We start from the raw sequence: 19,670 nt of genomic DNA, 5'->3' as shown, positions 1-19,670 counted from the left end.
ATGGCAATTCTGCATGATGTGCATTGTATATTAGCATTTTCATGCTGTGACGCTTCACTGCGATACGAAATGTTTAACTATTCACATTGTTTTATGTAGCTTGACACAAATGTTGTCTTCCATCTTACACAATTGGACGACACCCATACACGATTATGAGGTCGATAGTGTAGTTTAATTTTAATTTTTATAGTCTGTTGATGTTTTTTATATTTTTTGAGTTTGGAATTGCTTCCTTAAGTTTATGTTAACTACATGTTTTGCAATGAAGTTTATATATTGCAGTCCAATGTTCTCCTCTACCATTGGACTCCTCTACATAACCGTTCTACATAACCGTTCTGTAGCACGAAGACAACCCTTTATCCTGGTAGTATCAGAGTTTTCCTCCTCAAATACGTTAAAACACTCCTCATATACGTTCACTGCACTTGGGAATTTTGAAAACTCGCGCGTGGCAAATGATGGTGTCCATTTCTCACATCATCATCTTCAGCATCGCATGCTTCGAGTGCAAGCCTCATCTCCCTGGAGCACTCATAACGGCACCAACCATGAAGATCAGCAGGCGGCCGCTTTCTTCACCTTTGCCTACTCCTGCCACACTTCGGCATGGCACGTGCAAGTCAGTCGGAACCGTTGCCCTTACCCTTGCCATTGCCATGGAGTCATCCACACAGCCACAACCAGGATCTTTTCACTACAGCTCTGCAGGTACCCTTCTCCATCAACAAGCATCTGCAACCCTTAAATTGATCAAATCCGTTTGTTGTTTAGTTAGTAGAGATAGAGAGAGCATTACAATGATATTTGATCCAAATATTACTATATGTATACTAAGTTGTTCGGATTAGACAATCCCACTTCACGAGCTTGTTGTGTGGTGCTCAATCATGTGCATCTCGTTTTGGTACAGGAGCTAAGGAATTTGCGTCTGCTTCTCCATTCAGCTGCAGAGTATTATGAGGTGGCTTATCTGCACAGCAATCAAAAGAACACGTATGCATCTAAGTGATGTTATTTGTGAGCATACGAGAAGATACATTTGGGATTTTAGTTTTCAAGGGGGAATTTGTTTTGTGGTTCAAACAGGATCCAACCAAGCTTGCAAGATTATTGTGCCAAAGCTCTTGTGAAGTCAGTGGACCATCTTGGGACAGTAGCATCTCATTTGGATGAGTCCTTATCTTTGCTCGATGTTGAGATTTCTAAATTGGATCTTCGAACAGCGTGTGTTACAGCGGTAGGATGTCTTCATATGCCACACTTTATTGTATTGATAGTTAGTGAGCCTCATAAATACTTCTGGATTTGTAGAGGCTGAGTGCATGCCATGAGAAGAGTGATCGCAAAGGATTAACACGTTGTCAACAAATGAAACCAAGGAAGCCAATATATCTCAAGCATTACAATTCTGGAGGTCAATGCTTTGTGCAAAAAAAAAGAAGGCTCGATAATTGTTGCATGATCTTGTTTTCATTTATGATATCTCATTTCAGGGAAACATTTCCCGTCTCTGCCACAATTATCACCAGGGAAACTTCAGGAAATTTTCCAAGTTAATGCTGGATCAGGTAAGGTTTCGCCAGGTTATAAGAATGTGGAGTATGGATTGATTATCATTGGTTAAAAAATAGAGAAGCTACAGTAGTTGTTTGAAAGCATGTTTGGCATCTGGTAGCGTTGGTATGTAGTCTAGACTAGCTGCATGCGCGGTTGTGGTATCATACAAATCAGGCACAGAGCATGTGATGTGTGAGCATGTTTTGACACTCACTTAGTTATTAAGGGTATTTCATTCATGAGTTTCGACATGGGATCTTTCATAGCTTTTGTTCGACTAAACTTCATTAAAGGGCTCAAACATTTACCTGCCTCAAGAGCCCCATCCGTTGGCAGTTTTGCGGCTTTTTGCAACAATAGAACAAGTCAACTAGGGCAACCTATCTCAGCCAGATTCTCGTTGCCTGGCAGCTCCATTAGACCAGGGAATTTTCCCATCATTTGTAGCCATAGACGACCCCTGACATAGGTGACAGTCTTTGTGTTTTTGTAGCCCATGCTCAGATCTGGGATTGCTGGCAATTTGGTCCACTAGAAGAAATCAGGCCCTTAGATCATGTGAATTCGAGTCCTGAAATGCAGGCTGTCAGCTATAGGAAGGTCTTCTGAGTTGAACTCTGAAAATTTGACCAAGAAGACTTCATTTTCAGCCAAGTAATTTGCATCGGAACCTTACATGTTCATTGAAACCAGCCGCAAGAGGTGTCTCTTCGGAAAAGTGACTTGGGGTATTGGAAACGAGATTGGAGCATTCTTGGGGGTGAAATATCGATTGGATCTTCATCGATGGTACTTTGATGGCATATGCATTTAGGTATAGTTCTCTTGTATAGGAGGCTCTTGAGAGGGTTGGTAGGGACCCCATAACGATGTTGAATCTCTCTTCTCTCTTTTTCTCTCTAGCCTCTATTTGCTTCTCTGTCTCCTATGTAAGGGCTAAGAGACATTCCCTATGTAACCGGGGAGTCATTGACAGGGCGGTAAAATAGACAACACACCATGACTGAACTGAAACAAGTACTGAATTTGTTTTATACAAAAAACTGTAGACGAGACACAGTGAGTGGAGCTTAGTTCCCCTCTAAAGGAGACATCAATATCTTTTGGGAGACTTATAAGGGCCCATAGTATTGCATACTTAGGTTTGCATAAAGCTCCTCTTTCTCAATCGTGCCTTCTCAAACTTAAGAAGCACCCAATCACCTTCCTTCAAGTGCAACGGTGTCGATGCTTGTCTACTGCTTTCTTGTGCCCCTCTTAAGATTTCCACAGACTACAAAGCCTCCTTAACCTGGAAAAGGAAAATCTTGCCCTTGGTGCACAAGAAAGACGGAATCTTCTTGCCACCCTTGACAATCTCGAATGGTGTTTTCCTTGTTGATGTATGGACAATGTTGTTATAAGTTAACTCCACCAATGGCAAATATTGCTCCCTTTGAGACTTGTTTTCAGAGATGCAACAATTAAACAAGTCTAGTACCACAGAGTTGGTAATTTTTGACATCCCATCCGTTTGTGGAACCACGAGAATGAGTGTAGTACCACATTTTCACACATTGCTCTCCAAAATAAGCTTGTAAACGTGGTAGTCTTTATCCAAAACATTAGATTTAGGCATCCCATGAATTTAAAAGATGTGCAATACAAACAATTTAGCCAGGTGATCGCCCTTCACTGTCTTCTTTACTGGTACAGAGTGAGCGTGCTTACTAAACCTATCCACGACAGTACATATGCCATCATGCCCACCCTGAGTCTTCCATAGGTCAAATATGAAGTCCATAGCTATAGGCTCCTTTGGTCGATCTGGAATAGGTAAAGACCGTTGGGAGTCTTCTTGCTTTGTGTGTGTGTCATACTGCGCTCTCTCTCTCTCTCTCTCTCTCTCTCTCTCTCTCTCTCTCTCCATCCAGAGTGCAGATTAGGATGGATTCTAGTAGTAGTATTTTTGTTCTATTTCTTTTGTACCCAGACATGGTATTGGATGCACTATTTTGTAACAGAGTGGTCTCATAGGTCATTTTGGCCTTTTGAAGACGTTAATATAACATTTCATTTCAATTCTCTCTCTCTCTCTCTCTCTCTCTCTCTCTCTCAGTTTTTCCAAGAGATTTTTTTACAGAAATAAACATCTCACGGGCATAGTTGCTCACACCAAGTGGTACAACGCCCCAAATGGGTGCCCCCTGCCTGACTACCCACAAATCACCCACGACCTAGAATAATAAATGGAGAGTCATGAGTCACTGGATCAAAACTGGAGTGCTCTTGCAAACTGGACCAAATCTGGTCCTGACTGGGAAAACCTATTGAGAGCACACTGTACTAGGAGTTGCTCCTCCAATCAAGGTTCCTATGCACCTTGCATGCACACTCCGGTAGAGTTTATCACCTCTTTGTTCATCCTCTCCGTAGAGCTGATAGTGCCCCCATATCTCCTAGAGCCAGTTTGAGGGCCTTTTGTGGCTGTACCTGGCCTGTGTGAGGTAGTTTCTGTCCATCAAGACGCATGTGCTATGTTTGCCTGGCCTTAGAGTATTGCTTAATTTTACCTTCGAATTTGGAACTTCATGTTTCTTGTCTACTATCAGTCTCCCTTCCAAATGTAGTTTTACGGCATGTTTTATCATCTCGGAACTTCTTAGCTTTTGTAACCTGCAATTTTTTAATGGAACTTCCTGTTTTTGGTAACGTGTGATTCTAAGCTCACTTATTGATGAACAATTGTACCTTTAGCGCTTTGTGTCAAGGCTTTTTGGCAATACAATTTATGGCAATCTTATGCAGATTCCAGCACTTTGAAGAGTCTTTCATGGTACTTGGCATTTGAATCATCATCATCTGCGGCTTCAAAGGGTTTGCTAGGTGCTAAAAGGTGAGAGATACTGACAATCTACGACACAGTTCATGATTGTTTACCAAAGGGCTTTTTAGAGTTAGTCATGGGGAGTTTTCTTTTGTTGATATATTTAAAGGTCAACGTCTATGGAGGACAAATACGACTCTTTCAATAAACAAGGTTACTTCTACATTTTTCTCCTACTTATATATCCCGTACCATACTGATAAAGGCATTCCATGTTTCTTTCGCCATTATAGCAGAACATTTTATACGTTCTTTGTCCAGTGGGCAAACTCCCAGGTGCAATCAACCTTTCAGTCCCTCTGTCAAGGCATGTACTCACTCGCTTTATCTATTTTGGATGCTTGCACCTATTAACTGGTTATTTACAAAGGCCTACATCAATGTAATTGCTTCTTGTAAAGTCTCCCCATTTATTTTACACTGCATGCATGCGATGCTATTCGAAAGTTATAAAGAAGGTCCCTACCTTTTGTTAAGATGAATGGTTGCAGTCTTACAGATACCTATAGGCCTTTTAAAGTGTTATTTAAGCTTCTGATAGTTGACACTTCATTGTCAAAAACAGAGGACATCGGGCACCCTTGTTAAAGATGACTATAACATTGGGCTTCCTGAATGTTTGTGGAACAAGTTCCTTGTCTCCAATTTGCCTACATAAGCTAGCTCATAAGCTTAGAACAAAATTTTACCGTAGATCAATAGATTAAGTAAATTTATGTCAAGAATAGTGAAAGTGATTGTGATCTCTCTCTCTCTCTCTCTCTCTCTCTATATATATACATATACATATACATATGTATATGTATATACACATATATTTGTATATATATACATATATATATGTATATGTATATGTATATATATACATATATATATATATATATATATATATATATATATATATATGTATATATATATATATATATATATATATATATGTATATATATATATATATATATATATATATGTATATATATATATATATATATATATATGTATATATATATATGTATATATATATATGTATATATATATATATATATATGTATACATATACATATATATTCACATATATACATATATATATATACATATATATATATATGTATGTATATATATACATATACATATATACATATATATATATGTATGTATATATATACATATACATATATACATATAGATATATGTATGTATATATATACATATACATATATGTATAGATATATGTATACATATATATGTATATACATATATGTATAGATATATATATGTATATATATATATATATATACATATATATATATATATATATATATATATGTATATACATATATGTATAGATATATATATGTATATATATATATATATACATATATATATATATATATATATATATATATATATATATATATATATATATATATATATATATATACATATATACATATATATATATATATATACATATATATATATACATATATATACATATATACATATATATACATATATATATATATATACATATATATACATATATATATATATACATATATATACATATATATATATACATATATATATATATATATATATATATATATATATATATATATATATATATATATATATGTATAAGGTTTTCTTAAGGCTCCGTATGTCTTCTTTGGATAGTAGATTACCTTTTGGTGTTGGCTCTTCGACTGTTTCTGGTGATTGTTCTTTTGGTAGCAAAATATCTTATGGAACTGGAGAGGTTATAACTGGAGCTGGTGAGGTTGGTGGATATAGTGGATATTTCTCACCTCGCCTAGGGAGGAGAGCTTTCTCTCTTTCTTGCAAATTGGTTTCCCATTGAAGTAGAGCTTGTTGCTTTTCAAGCAATTCTTCTCTTTGTCGTAATGATGTTTCTTTTTGGAGAAACTCTTTGTATGATAGACCAGGGAGTTTTTGTTATACCGAGGGAAGAATCGATGGTTTCATCATCAAAACTGGAAGGAGAGGGGGGTTCTCTTCCGGATGGTAGCTGATGGGTTGATTTGGCTTTGATTTTGCCTCAGACCAGATTGGTGATAAAGTGATGATCAAAGAGGGGCTTATTTTCCTGAGTTTGTTTCATTTTCATTTTCTTGGCTAAAGCTGGAATAAGCATTCTTTCTACAGCTGATGGCTTAGGTTTATCAACGTCCTTCAGAGCAGCTTTTAGTTGTTTCTGAAATGTAGTTACTTCATTGTAACTTTTCTTTAAGAAGGTCTTTTTATTTGATTTTTCAGAGTCGAGGGAGAAATTTGAATTGTTTGACTTTGAATCTTCCAAGCTCATTACATTAAGAGCTATGGGACAATCCTCAAAGCATGAGTCTGAATTGTAGTTGCTGTTTGCTGTCGTAATTCTTTTTCTTTGTGGAGAAATTCTTTATATGATAGACTAGGGGGTTGTTGTGATGTAGAGGGAAGATCTTGGGGATGTTCGGGGTTTTCATCATCGGAACCAGAGGAAGAGGAGGGTTCTCTTCCAGGCGGCAACTCATGGATGGATCTAGCTTTTATTTTGTCTGAGACTAGATTGTTGATAAAATTATGATCAAAGAGAGACTTATTTTTTTTGATTTGCTTCATTTTCATTTTCTTGGCTAAAGCTGGAATAATCATTCTTTCTAGAGCGGGTGCTTTAGGTTTATCAGCTTCTTTTAGAGAAATTTTAAGTTGCTTCTGAAAAATAGATACCTCTTTGTGGTTTTTCTTAGTGAAGGCTTTTTTTCCTATTCTTTCAGATTCGGGAGAGGAATCTGAGTCGTTTGAATTTGAATCTTCAAACTTGTATTGTTATTTTTCTTTAAAATTTTTTTGCCACTGTTGAGGATTAAAGGGAGTGGGCATGAAGTTTTCTAAACTCATTACATTAAGAGCAATAGGACGATCTTCAGAGCTTGAGTCGGATTCGTAGTTGTTGCTTACTGATGAAGAAGATCTACTCTCAAATTGAACGATGCTGAATTCAAAATCTGAGAAGTCGGAAGAGAATAGCTCTGAGTAGCTATACCCATCTTCAAGGATCATGTTTTTCAATGCTACCAATTTTTCCTTTTTGGGGCATTCGGAAGCCCAATGACTTGTTTTGCCACAAATAAAACATTTATTATCATTCTTTGGAGACGTGGACTCACGTTTCCAGAAAAATCGATGCTTGGGTCTTCTCTTGAATTTCTTCGCCCTTTTGCTCTTCTTGGAATGCTTGCACAAGCATTTCTTCTTTTTGTCGGTGTATCCAAAGTCTCTGGGTTAGTAGTTTTGTTTGTAGAATTTATTTGAAGGCTTTGAATCCTCCAATTCTTTTTGTGCCTAATGTTGAATACATAATTCTTGTATTACTACCTGTAAAGCTTGGATTATATCTCCAAGTGTACCTAGCTGGAGATCTAGGTTTTGGTTATCTAATTTTCAATAAGCAATTTTGTAATTGCTTTTGGCAGCTCGTGCACAAATTCTGCTTTGATTTCTCTAGAATGGTATTTACCTGCTTTGTATATTAAATTTCTGCAGTAAATACAGAAGTTCCGGATAGAGGAGAAGTTGCAGATTTGAACTTCATGAAAAGCCTGTAATGCCAAGGTTGCTTGATGTTCTCAATGCCCAATGAACTCTTTATAGATACTTTCAATTAGGATCAAGAGAGGAGAGGCATTTCCTTCAGGTCGCATAATAGAGTTTTTGACTTCGGGGAGAAGCATTTCCCACCATCGCTTGAGAATGCTTGTAAAATTCATTTACTGCAGCTTCGACTGCAGTCTGCTGCCGCATTCGCCCAAATAACATTTCTTGTAGATCCAATTATGCATATATTCTATAGCCAGGATGATATCTTCATGTTCTAGATTGTCTATGTTGTAGAAGGTATTATCACCTTCCTTTTTTATACCTTGCACAAGTTGGGGAGTTTTTTAAGTTTAGGCGGCGCTTGTGGATGCTTCTTCCATTGGCTCATCATTTTCCATGGCAATGGCACTAGAGGGATTTCTACTTGGGAATCGTCTATTTCTGGTTCATCTTCACAGTTGAAAGGATTTTCATATGTAATGGGAGGTGATGGAAGGCTGTGTGGAATGAACTCTTCTTGCAGATGGACTCTTCATAAAAGTAATCAAAGTGAACCCAATTTCCCTGGCAGAATACATGACCATAATCTTTGATTCCAGACCTATGTTCTGCATTTGACATATCCCAAATTGACTCTATTGGGTCCACTACCCAACTGTAGTCAATTGATTCTGTGACTACTCCTTTAATGTTTTTTGATGGGGTAATGTCATGGATACTTAGAGTCAATCTTCTTGAGTCTCCTACGAGAAAGCACTAGGAGATTCTGAAAAGTCTTGGAAGATTTTGGAAGAAAGTTGTGGAAGATTCTAGAAGATTGAAGAAAGTTCAAGAAGGTTCTAAAGATTCTAGAAGATTGAAGAAAGTTCTAGAAGATTCTAAAAGATTCTACAAGCATCTACTAGTTTCTAGAAGGTTCTAGAAGTTTAAAGAAGAATCTAGAAGTTCCTAGAAAGTTCTAGAAGCTTGAGGAAGGACCTAGAAGGTTCTTAACCTCCTTAAACTTAAGAAAGAACCTAGAAGCTTCTTAACCTCCTTTAGCTTGAGGAAGCACATAGAAACTTCTAAACCTCCTAAAAAAGAACCTAGAAAGTTCTAATCTCGTCAAGTAACCTCCTTAAGCACTAGTATAAATAGGGGTCTTGGGCTATAAGCCCTTCAGTCTTGCCAACACCAGTTGTGAGACTGTCCTCTCTTAGTTCTTGTTCTTGCAATCAAGCCTTGTCTTGCATTCGAGTCTTGTAATCTAAGTCCTGTATTAAGTTCCTTAATCAAGTATCAAGCGATTGAGAGACGTGCAAGAGACTTGGTCACTTTTGACAATGATCTATTCAAGAACACCATTGAAATTTTAGAGGTAGGAATTTCTGCGGGAATTTCTCTAAGATTTGTGCCTATGGATTTCACCCAAATGTCGACAACGACCTTCTGACCATGCGACCTTGCCTTTAGACGTAATTCAAGAAAATGGCAATTGCTTCTTAAACAAACAATGATAGAGAGAGCAGTCTATGCAAATCACTTTATAGCAAGAAGTATTCAACAATGAACTTATAGATTTTAAGCATAGATCAAGATAAGATACAACGAGATATATTAATATTCATAGGCTCTGATACCAGGATACACACACACCACCAATTGCAAGCGGAAGGAGTATGTTGTCAAGCAAAGAGTTACAAGAGAAAGACACTAAGTGTGCAAAGGATCGATATGGAGCTTATACACAAGGCTAGGCTCAACTGAAGATGATTTACAACAAAGGAGCCCTCTGTTTATATAGAGAGGTGGTATCTTGTCTTGCACGCTAAGTTACTGATGGAGAAGGAATCTCTTTTCAAAAGTGGCTTTTGCTTTCAAGATAGAATCTTCAAGGGTCACGCCACTAAATTTTTGATGCTCACGCTTTTTTCCAGTCACTGTGTGCAGGCACAATCGTGGAATCTTTTATGACCTAAGTGATGACGTCACTCATTTATTTGAAGGTTTTGAATCCTTCAATTCTTTTTGTGTCTGTTTCCGAAATATATATCTATGTGTGCGTGTCTACTTTCATATTAATATGGGATCCCAGTGAATCAGGCATCATCGATTGTTCTTTCGTGTAGCAATGAGACTTGACTTGCATTGTTTATTTTACTCTCGTCCTTTGGTTATTTAGATGGTTGTTTTGTCTTGTATATATCATCGCATTGTACTGTCCCGTACCGTAGTCACATGGTATGCAGAATAACAACAAGGAATAGTGACACACAGCAATGAGATGTGTGGGAGTCTCATGTACATCTGGTTGTGATATAGAACCTTGTTACACACACACACAAACACACACACACACAAAGAGAGAGAGAGAGAGAGAGAGAGAGAGAGAGAGAGAGAGAGAGAGAGAGAGAGAGAGAGAGAGAGAGAGAGAGAGTTGATGAAATGAAATAAAATGTTATATTAACGTCTCCAAGAGGCCAAAGTGATCTATGAGACTAAAAAGTTACAATTGGTGATTCTGATACAATGTTGGAGTACAAAAAGTACAAAGAACTGAAAAACTCAAACTGAAACGAAATAGGTGGGGAGGCATAAGGGGATGAGGATTGATATAATGATACAAAGCTAATACAAAGATGGATATAGATCACAAGTGATACACGAGAGAGAGAGAGAGAGAGAGAGAGAGAGAGAGAGAGAGAGAGAGAGAGAGAGAGAGAGAGAGAGAGAGAGAGAGAGAGAGGATTGTCTTTTGGTTTTCTTGTAGAAGGGGATGAGGATTGTGAGTGGGGTGCGTAGGATAATTTCACATTGCTATCTTGAGGGCAGACTTGCAGGTATTTGGATTTCCATGTCAGCATTGATGTGTCAGTTTAGCATGAGTTTGCACCCGTACTAAAGTCTATCAAGAAGCAACTTTGGGCCATTGGTCATCTTTGCATTTATCTTTGGTTGACAGAGCCCTTGTGACAAATTAGGTTCTTCTTGTGACCCTTGGTTCACCACATTGTGCATGACTCTTCGCTCGAGCATCGTGGTGCGTTTGACTCCGATTGAGGTGCCTTGTACACAACTTCTTGTGGGGTGGCCTAGGTGGCTCTACTGACACTTGACCACGAGTCCATTGGGACACTGTCATTTTGCCTAGAGAGGAAGGAGGACCCGGGATTATTGATCCAGAGATGCAAAGCAAGGAATTTCTTGCGAAGCTCATAATATGCAGATTGTTTTTAGGGGTTGAGCCTTGGAAATAGTTTCTACACCATGCTTTGTCACATACCTCTCCTTATTTTGGATCTCTAGATATTACTAGTGTTTGGCACCCAACCATCAGATTCATCTTCACAGATACACCCTTGGATATGGCTCATTTGTCATCATTTATATGCTGCTTGCTATGGATTTGGAAGGAATTACGTCTTGGTTCGGTTCACCATCCTCCTCCATGTGTCGAGGAGGTAGCGAGGCAGCCACTTGGAAGGAATTACATCTTGTTTTGATTCGCCACCCGTAACAGACTTGGACACTCCAAGTCGAGAATCTACCGCGACAGCACAAATAAACACTTCAAAACAGTTCACAGTTCACAATTGATTCGACACTGGCCCAGTGGAGTTCCGTGCCTAGAGATATTGGCCCCAAAGACTGGCGCCCCTTTCGGTATTTCTTTTTGTATTAATCTGTGTTCAAAGTACAAGAGTGCGGGCAGGCGCTCACACTCAGACTCTGTGTCCAGATGCTCTGAGTTATGAGGCCAACCCGCGTATTTAAAGGTTACAAAGGGATGCTAAAAGCAGAGCCCCCAAAAGCTTCAAAAGCTGTCCCAAAAACTGAAACTTCAAAGCTTTGAAAATAAAGCAAAAGAGGTTTCTCTCTCAAGCCATACTTGGCCACAAAATAAAGCAAAGGTTCTTTCTCTCTCTCTCTCTCTCTCTCTCTCTCTCTCTCTTTATGCTTTAATGAAAATAAAGCAAGAGCTTCTCCTTGCGTAGCCAATAAAGCAGCAAAAGCAATGTCCAAAAGCTGGCATAGATTTTCCACGCAAAAGCTGCCGTTGGTCAGCCTCTATAATTTTTGCCGCGATTTGCGGATTGCCACGTCAACAGATTTTTCCGCATTTCACGGGGCGGCCCTGTTGCACCGGTTCTGCTACCCCATTTTGGGAGTGTGTCTGTGTGTGTTAGGGTTTGCCACATCACCATTTTGTGACATACCCCCCTCTTTTAAGCATTGTAATTGCCCTCGATTACACCTGCAAAACAGACAGAAGCCATAAATTGTCTTAGCAGACACTGACTGTTAGTACCTATGCACAGGAACACACATCTAGCACATGTACCAATCGACAGTCACATCACACGACATCATAGGACATCACTTGACATCACATGACATCACATGACAAATCACATTCAACATTTATTCGGATCTTAGACCATGATTTATCGGCAATGCAGTTAGCAATCACATCTAGATCCACTCAGGACTTCATAGATACCCGATTGACTAACCCCTATTGCAACCATGTCTATTTGAGATCATTTAGACCAAAATGCTGCAGTCATTTCGTCTATCAGTTCCTACACTTAAAAAAAAAAAAAAACAAGTGAAGAACAAATCAGTTTCATATTCTGGAATTCCATTTCATAAAGTCGTACAACAGAATACTATTAGCTCTCAGTATCCCTGAAGCTCAAAGAGACATCAGTGACTCTAGTATTCATAAAAATCAAGGCATCTATTGACAAAGGAGCGGAGTAACTCCCCTCTTGTGCAACCCACTGCACCAGATCTCCGGCCAAGCTGAATTCGGGGTTCCATTTGGAGTAGACTATGCTAAACCAAAAGCTTCAAGGTAAAGGTTCACAATTTGAGGAGTATCTGCTAGGTCCTCCTCCTCCATCCACTTCGCATCCAATGCAGGATAGTTCTTGAATTTAACCAAGAACCGCCTTCGTACTTTACCCTTATTCTTTCTGTTCTTATGTGCCAAAATCTGTTCAAGAACAAGGATCTCCTCGTTTTCTTCCACTTAGGGTTGCTCAACGGGCTCCCCATCTTCAGGCACATCACCTTTAAAGGGTTTCAAGAGACTCACATGAAATGCATTGTGAATCCTCCAAGTGTCGGGCAATTTCAGTCGGAAGAAAACATCGTTGATCTTTTTGGAGATTTGGAGAGGTTCGTAGTATCTCATACTAAGCTTTGGAAAAAGCCTCTCCTTCCCCTTCTTCTTTCTCAGGCGTGCCTTCTCAAAACGTAAGAGCACCCAATCATTCCTTCAATTTCAAATCGCGACGATGGCAATCCGCTGCCCTTTTCTGTCTTTTCTGAGATTTTTGCAAAGCCTCGCGGACCTTGGCAAAAGCCGTGTCCAAGTCGCGCGTGTACTCATCAGCTTAAAAAATCTTATCTTTCGTGCTTAGGAAGGGTGGAACCTTCGCAGTACCTTTAATAATCTCAAATGGCGCTATTCCTGTCAAAGAGTGTATTGTGTTGTTGTAGGCAAATTCCACCAAAGGTAGATACTTTTCCCATTGAGTCTTTTGATCCGAGATATAAGACTTCAATAAATCTAAAATCACTGGATTGGCAATCTCAGATTGCTCGTCAGTCTACGGGTGGAAAGATGACGAGAACTGCAACCGCGTGCCAATGATCTCCCAAATTGCCTTTTAAAACAAACTCGTGAATCTGGGTGCCTGTCGGAGACAATCGTATCAAGCATTCCATGTAATCTGAAAATTTGGGCCACAAACAGTCTCGCTAATAAGTGATCCGGCTTGACTGTTTTCTTCACTGGAATGAAATGAGCCTGCTTGCTAAATCTGTCAATAACAGTCCAGATACCATCGTGACCCCTCTGTGTTCTCGGAAGATAAAAAATGAAATTCATTGCAATACTTTCCCAGGGGCGGGTGGGTATGGGCAAAGGTTGTAACAATCCCTGTGCTTTATGCCTGTCAAACTTGACCTTCTGGCATACCAAGCACCTGCGCACAAACTCGTCCACATCCTTCTTGAGTCTCGGGCAAAAGAAGTATCTCTGTAGCGTAAACTTTGATGGTTCGTAAAGACAGTAAAATCTGCTCCGAGTAGGTAGTGCCCCCACTGAGTAAGAGCATGGATAACCGCCAAAAGCTCTCTCTCATAAATCTGTGCTGTCAATTCCGGCCTTGAGAACAATCGGCCCTCGTAAGCAATGACATGGCCTTCTTGCATTAAGACCGCACCCAAACTACGACCACAAGCATCATGATATACTTCAAATGATTTCTGGAAGTCCGGCAAAGTCAAAACTGGTCCCGTAGTCAATTTCTCTTTCAAAGTCTGAAAGGCAGTCACCTCTGTGGGTCCCCCACGAGAAAGGGACTCCTTTCTGTGTCAAGATCTGCAAAGGGGAAGCAACCTCTGCAAACTTTCTAATGAACAACCTGTAGTACGAACAGAATCCCAGGAAGCTTCTAACTTCATGGACGTTCTTCAAATTGGGCCAATCACGGATAGTCTCTATCTAGGCCGGATCCATTTGCACTCCTGCTGACACAATGTGTCCCAAAAAGTCTATCTCTGGTAGGAAAAATTCACTTTTCTTCGCATTGATCACTAACTTGTGGTCTCGTAATGCCTGAGAGACTTGAAGCAGATGATCTCTTTGTTCTGCCTCATCCTTGGAGAAAACAATGATGTCGTCAAAGAAAGTGCCAACAAATAGCCTGTACTCTCGAAAAATCCTGTCCATCATCCGATTAAATGTCGCAGGAGCATTGGTTAGGTCAAAAGGCATCACCAAAAACTCAAATAACCCAAAAGTCGTCCGAAAGGCTGTCTTGTAGACATTTCCTGGCGCGATTCGGATTTGATGATATCCACTTTTCAAGTCGATCCTGCTAAAGCACGAGGATCCCTGAGTCGGTCAAGGATATCATCGATCCTTGGAATCGGAAATCTGTTCTTGATGGTTATTTTGTTGAGAGCTCTATAATCAATGCAGATTCTCCAAGATCCGTCTTTCTTCAAAACCAACAACACTGGAGAGCAATACGGTGAAGTACTAGGCTGGACAAGACCCTTTTCCAAGAGGTCTTTCACTTGGTTCATAATCTCTTCGTTCTGGGCTCGTTCTGGGCTCGGCTCACACGGTAAGGTGGCCGGTTCGGTGGCGAGCTTCCAGGTATCAGATCAATAGTATGATCTTCAGGGTGAGCGAGTGGTAACTCGCCTGGCAGGCCCTCTGAGAAGCAATCGGCATGAGAGTGGAGAAAATCTTTGGCGTTCTTTATCAAGTTCATACATATTTGTGCTATCCTCATCACTCAACTCTTTCAAAAAGATCGAGCAAACAAACAAACTGGATTTCATTAATTTAGAAATGGCCGAAGCCGATACAATAGGGACAGACTCGCCCTTAAGTTTTATATCGAGTACAATGGTTCTGCCCTTCTCTATGGTCAATGTCGCTTTCCTCGCCCGATAGTCGACCACGACGTTGTTCTTGTGGTACCAAGGAATTCCCAAGAGGACATCACAACCTTCCAAAGGCATTATGTAAAAGTCCTTATGCCCCAAATACCCCTGACAATGCAACCAAAGTTTGTCAATGACAGGTGGAATGGCTACGTCCCTGCTTAGTGCCGCTAGAACTGCCTCTGCAAGTGGTCCCATCCGATTGGGAGTGATCTCGAGCCGCGCCGCCAATTCTGGTGAAATGAAGTTGGCCTTTGCTCCTCCATCAAAGAAGATCGGGGCTTCTTGGTCTTTCACTTTGCCCCAAGCTCGGCAAAGTTCTGTACTCTCGTCCAACGTTTTAAGATCGGTACCCAATCTGGAACAAGTCTTGTTTTCATCTTGCCTTTTCTTCCACGCTCCTCAGCTACTCTCAAACTCTCAGGCCTTTCATCATCCTTGTTGTTCTGTTCTTTCTGTGCCTTTTTAGGGCACTTCGCGGAGATATGTCCAGTTTCCCCGCATCCAAAGCACTTCCCTTGATGTAGTGAACTCTCCTGAGGAGTGAGTTTGGGTCGTGCATCTTTCTTTCCTGGGTTGCTTTTCCTGTTTCTACTTTCATTTGTCGAAGTCTGTTCAGCTCTTTGTGTCATGATCTCATCTGTGGGGTAGGTCAAACTGCCTGAGTGAATGGCAAAACCTTGTTTTGCATGACTCATCAACTCCTGAATGGAAGCCAACTTTTGTTCCAAGTAGTGATCTCGGATCTTTGTAGGAAGACCCAAGGTAAACCGCTCAATCTGTTCCTTGAACGAGATCTTCTTAAATGACGAGGCGGGTAGAAAAGAGCTCCAAAATCTCTCGCAATAAGCGTCCACTGTATCCTTCTTGGTCATTTGACGATGGTTCCAAGCAGTTCGTATATCGCGTTCATACTCTCGAGTCAACCAAGAAGAAATAAAAAGCCTCTTGAATTTCAGTCATTTAATTGGCGCAGTCTTGCTTAATAGAAGCGTGGACCACCAAGTTCGAGCATTCCCCTTAGAGTAAGAGGCAGCTCTTCGAATCTTAGAGTGCTCTGAGTAATGCCCTCCCGCGAAAGCGATGTCAAACTGCTGTACAAAAGACAAAGCCTTCGAAGCATCTCTATAACGAGAAAACGTGTCAAATTTAATTGACTGTCCACCTTCCTTAAACTCTCGGACTTTCTTGCTTTTGTCTTCCAAAAAGTCATACGGGTTGGCTTTATAAAAATTCTTCTTTTTTGCATAAAAGTTGCTGTCGTCAGAGTCTGAACTGTCTGTAGACGAGTCCTTTGTAGAACTGTCACTCACGGGGCGAGATTTAGACTTCTTTGCCTTTTTCTTGCCCTTTCCGAAGCAAGAAGGTTGCTTCTTGCTTCTCTTTTTGCCTTTTCGGTCTTCTTTGCTCGAGTCAGATGAACTAGAAGAACTATCAAAAGAAGAAGAAGAAGAATTGGGTACTCCTTCAAATCGAACACACTTCTTCTATTTCTTTGCCTTTTCAAACGTCGATTGACGACCCAAATAGCCCGGGAAGTCAGTGCCTTTCTTTTGTTTTTTGCCGTGCTTTCAAAAAGTTGAGCAATTCGTGCATCAACCACCTCTTCTAATTCTTTCTTTGTATACTTCCTGGGAGTAGGAGGTTTCTTGAGAGCGGGTTTTGGGGTGGTTTTGTAGTTTTCTGCCACTGCGTGTGCACCTCTTCAAGAGAAGTCTTGCTCATATATTTAGCCAATTTCAGGTCCTTGGCAAAATTAAGCATCATCTTTGTTGCATCGCCGATCAATTGTCGGCGTTCCATCTCTTGACGCTCCGCCTGAGTAGGCCGAGGCGGGCCATGCTCCTTGCCGGAATCTTCATTGTGATCCCTTCCCGCATCTCCAGATGCAAAGGGAGTCGACTGATCTTTGCCTGAAGCCATAGGTGCCACGGAAAAAATATTAGGGATCGGATTTCCTGTAGAAGAGAAATCGGCCGTGCTCTGATACCATTGTAACAGACTTGGACACTCCAAGTCGAGAATCTACCGCGATAGCACAAATAACCACTTCAAAATAGTTCACAATTCACAATTAATTCGACACTGGCCCCCGACGGAGTTCCATGCCTAGAGTTATTGGCCCCAAAGACTGGCGCCCTTTTCGGTATTTCTTCTTGTATTAATTTGAGTTCAAAGTACAAGAGTGCGGGCAGGCGGCGCTGACACTCAGACTCTGCATCCAGATCCTCAGAGTTGTGCTTGGCCTACCCACTTATTTAAAGAGTACAAGGGATGCCAAAAGCAGAGCCCCAAAAGCTGGAAATCAAAAGCTTAGTAAAAATAAAGCAGAGGGAATTACTCTCTCTCTCAACCCTTGCGTAAAAATAAAGCAAATGTTCTTTCTTTCTTGCTTTAATAAAATAAAGCAACCTTCAAAAACTACAGCATAAAATAAAGCAACCAGCATGACCAGCCTTGCGCAAAGAAAAAGCATCGCCCAAAACTGCCGCTGGTCGTCCGTACAGCCTGCCACGTGGCACTGCCTCCGTTCGGGTATAGCCAGCCACGTCAGCATTTAGGGTTTTCCCTGCTGCCAGCCACCATTTCAGCCCCCCACAGGGGTGTGTGTGTGTGTGTGTGTGTGTGTGAGCCACGTCATCAGTTTGTGACACACCTTTTGTCAATCCCATGGCCCTTCAACCCAAGCATATGCGTCTTGATGCGGTCAGGTCCCCCATCCGAGACATGGGGCAAAACTTGTACTTGCAAGTATACTGCCCTCTTGCTAACAAATTCACTCTCTTGAAAAATTCCCATTCCGCTTTGCACTTCCTTCCCATATGTGCAATTGAACAAGACTCTGAATTTGGTAATTGGCATTGTTAGAGAGAATTTAGAGCATATGCATATGCCACATTTTAAAATATGATACACAAATTCCAAAATTTGTCAAAATTGGGCAATGCATAAATTTTTAATTTAATGCAATACACAGTGCACATTTTGAAATTCTGAAATTGTGTGTAAATTCTGAAATTTAGTCCGGCCTTATTTTTTTCCCGGTGTCTTGGTTGATCCCGCCTTGAGATCTCGTAAGTGACTTCCTCACCGTTGATCCCCTCACCTCCTCCTCGTAAATGCCTTGTGTTAGTTAGTGCCAAGGCCTTCCACGAGCAAGCCTTGGCACTAAGTAACATGTAACATTTAAGAGGGGGAGGTGAGGGAATGAACGAAGCGGAAGTTGTGCCTTGTGTTTTCTTCTGGATTTCCCGCTTCTTTCTCCTCTGTTTGGAGAGAGAGAAGATAATTCAATTCACTCATGCTTTAGCATTAATATGATTCCTAAATGCGTAGTATTAACTTTCAAAAACTCAAAAAAAAACATACCCACACATTTTGTGGATTGCAACATCTCAGATTTGCAATCTTGCTTGTCTCTCATTGAATTTCAATGCTTTTTCCTTCAAAGGTGATTGAAGTATCTCAATTGCAGAAACTCATGTCCCCTTCTTCAAAAACTTTGGGATCATTGTTCATGATGGATGTGGAGCATAAAGAAGGGACCGCATTTTGCAGAATTCCATTTGTCTCCTTTTTGGGAAGAACCAAAGGACTTAAATCTAAATCTGTTGACTTATCCAAGCAATCATAGCCTGTTGGAATGATTGTTATATATTACATTACTTGTGTATGTGTGCCCAATGTTGAGAAAAATGGAATAACAAGGGATCATTTCGATTTATGTGATCTATATTCACTCACCTTGCTGATGTTGTCTTGCACTTTTTCAAATCTCTCTCTCTCTCTCACACACACACATAAATGTGCAATTTTATAGCCATGACCTATCGTCTCTACCTTTCCTCTTTCATATCCGACTTAAATTCCCTCAATGCAGTCTTTGATGACAACAAAATGCTTGAATTTGGTGTTTTTTATAACTTGCGTATTTTTGATGTTTTCACCAATTAAGGTTTAAACTCTTTGTGAAGCATCATCGTTTTGTGAGTCTTGTTGTGTTCATGTCTTGCAAAGAATGGATAATTACTATCACCTGAAGTGGTTGTGGGGGCTAGAGGTTTACCTGGCAATGGTTTTTACATAATTTGTGAGAGCGGAAGAGTCAAAATTGCACATGGACAAAAGTGACTCTCCTTGCCGGCTCCGGTTGGTTTGATGGGAGGCCTGATTGACAATGTTGATAAATCT

At 40.2% G+C, this 19,670-nt stretch overlaps 1 protein-coding gene across 5 annotated transcripts; it reads left to right on the top strand.

Moving 5' to 3' along the window:
* Positions 1–346: 346 nt before the first annotated feature.
* On the top strand, positions 347–19,201 carry LOC147455023 (protein ABIL1-like). Of its 5 annotated transcripts, none has more exons than XM_086516889.1 (9): positions 348–714; positions 917–999; positions 1,093–1,243; positions 1,318–1,420; positions 1,500–1,574; positions 4,351–4,438; positions 4,539–4,582; positions 4,666–4,736; positions 18,931–19,201. In XM_086516889.1, exons 1-9 carry the CDS (start codon positions 613–615, stop codon positions 19,111–19,113), a joined length of 900 nt encoding a protein of 299 aa, XP_086373015.1. In that variant the 5' UTR covers positions 348–612; the 3' UTR covers positions 19,114–19,201. The 5 variants fall into 5 exon arrangements, with proteins under 5 accessions (XP_086373017.1, XP_086373015.1, XP_086373014.1 ...); XM_086516888.1 differs by having other exon boundaries at positions 4,663–4,736; XM_086516892.1 differs by having other exon boundaries at positions 349–714; positions 4,663–4,736; positions 18,955–19,201.
* Positions 19,202–19,670: the final 469 nt, after the last annotated feature.

The sequence above is a fragment of the Adiantum capillus-veneris genome, chromosome 7 (assembly GCF_014529385.1).
Source record: "Adiantum capillus-veneris isolate H3 chromosome 7, ASM1452938v2, whole genome shotgun sequence".
Taxonomy (NCBI): Eukaryota; Viridiplantae; Streptophyta; class Polypodiopsida; order Polypodiales; family Pteridaceae; genus Adiantum; species Adiantum capillus-veneris.
This window is presented reverse-complemented; position numbering and strand designations above follow the sequence as displayed.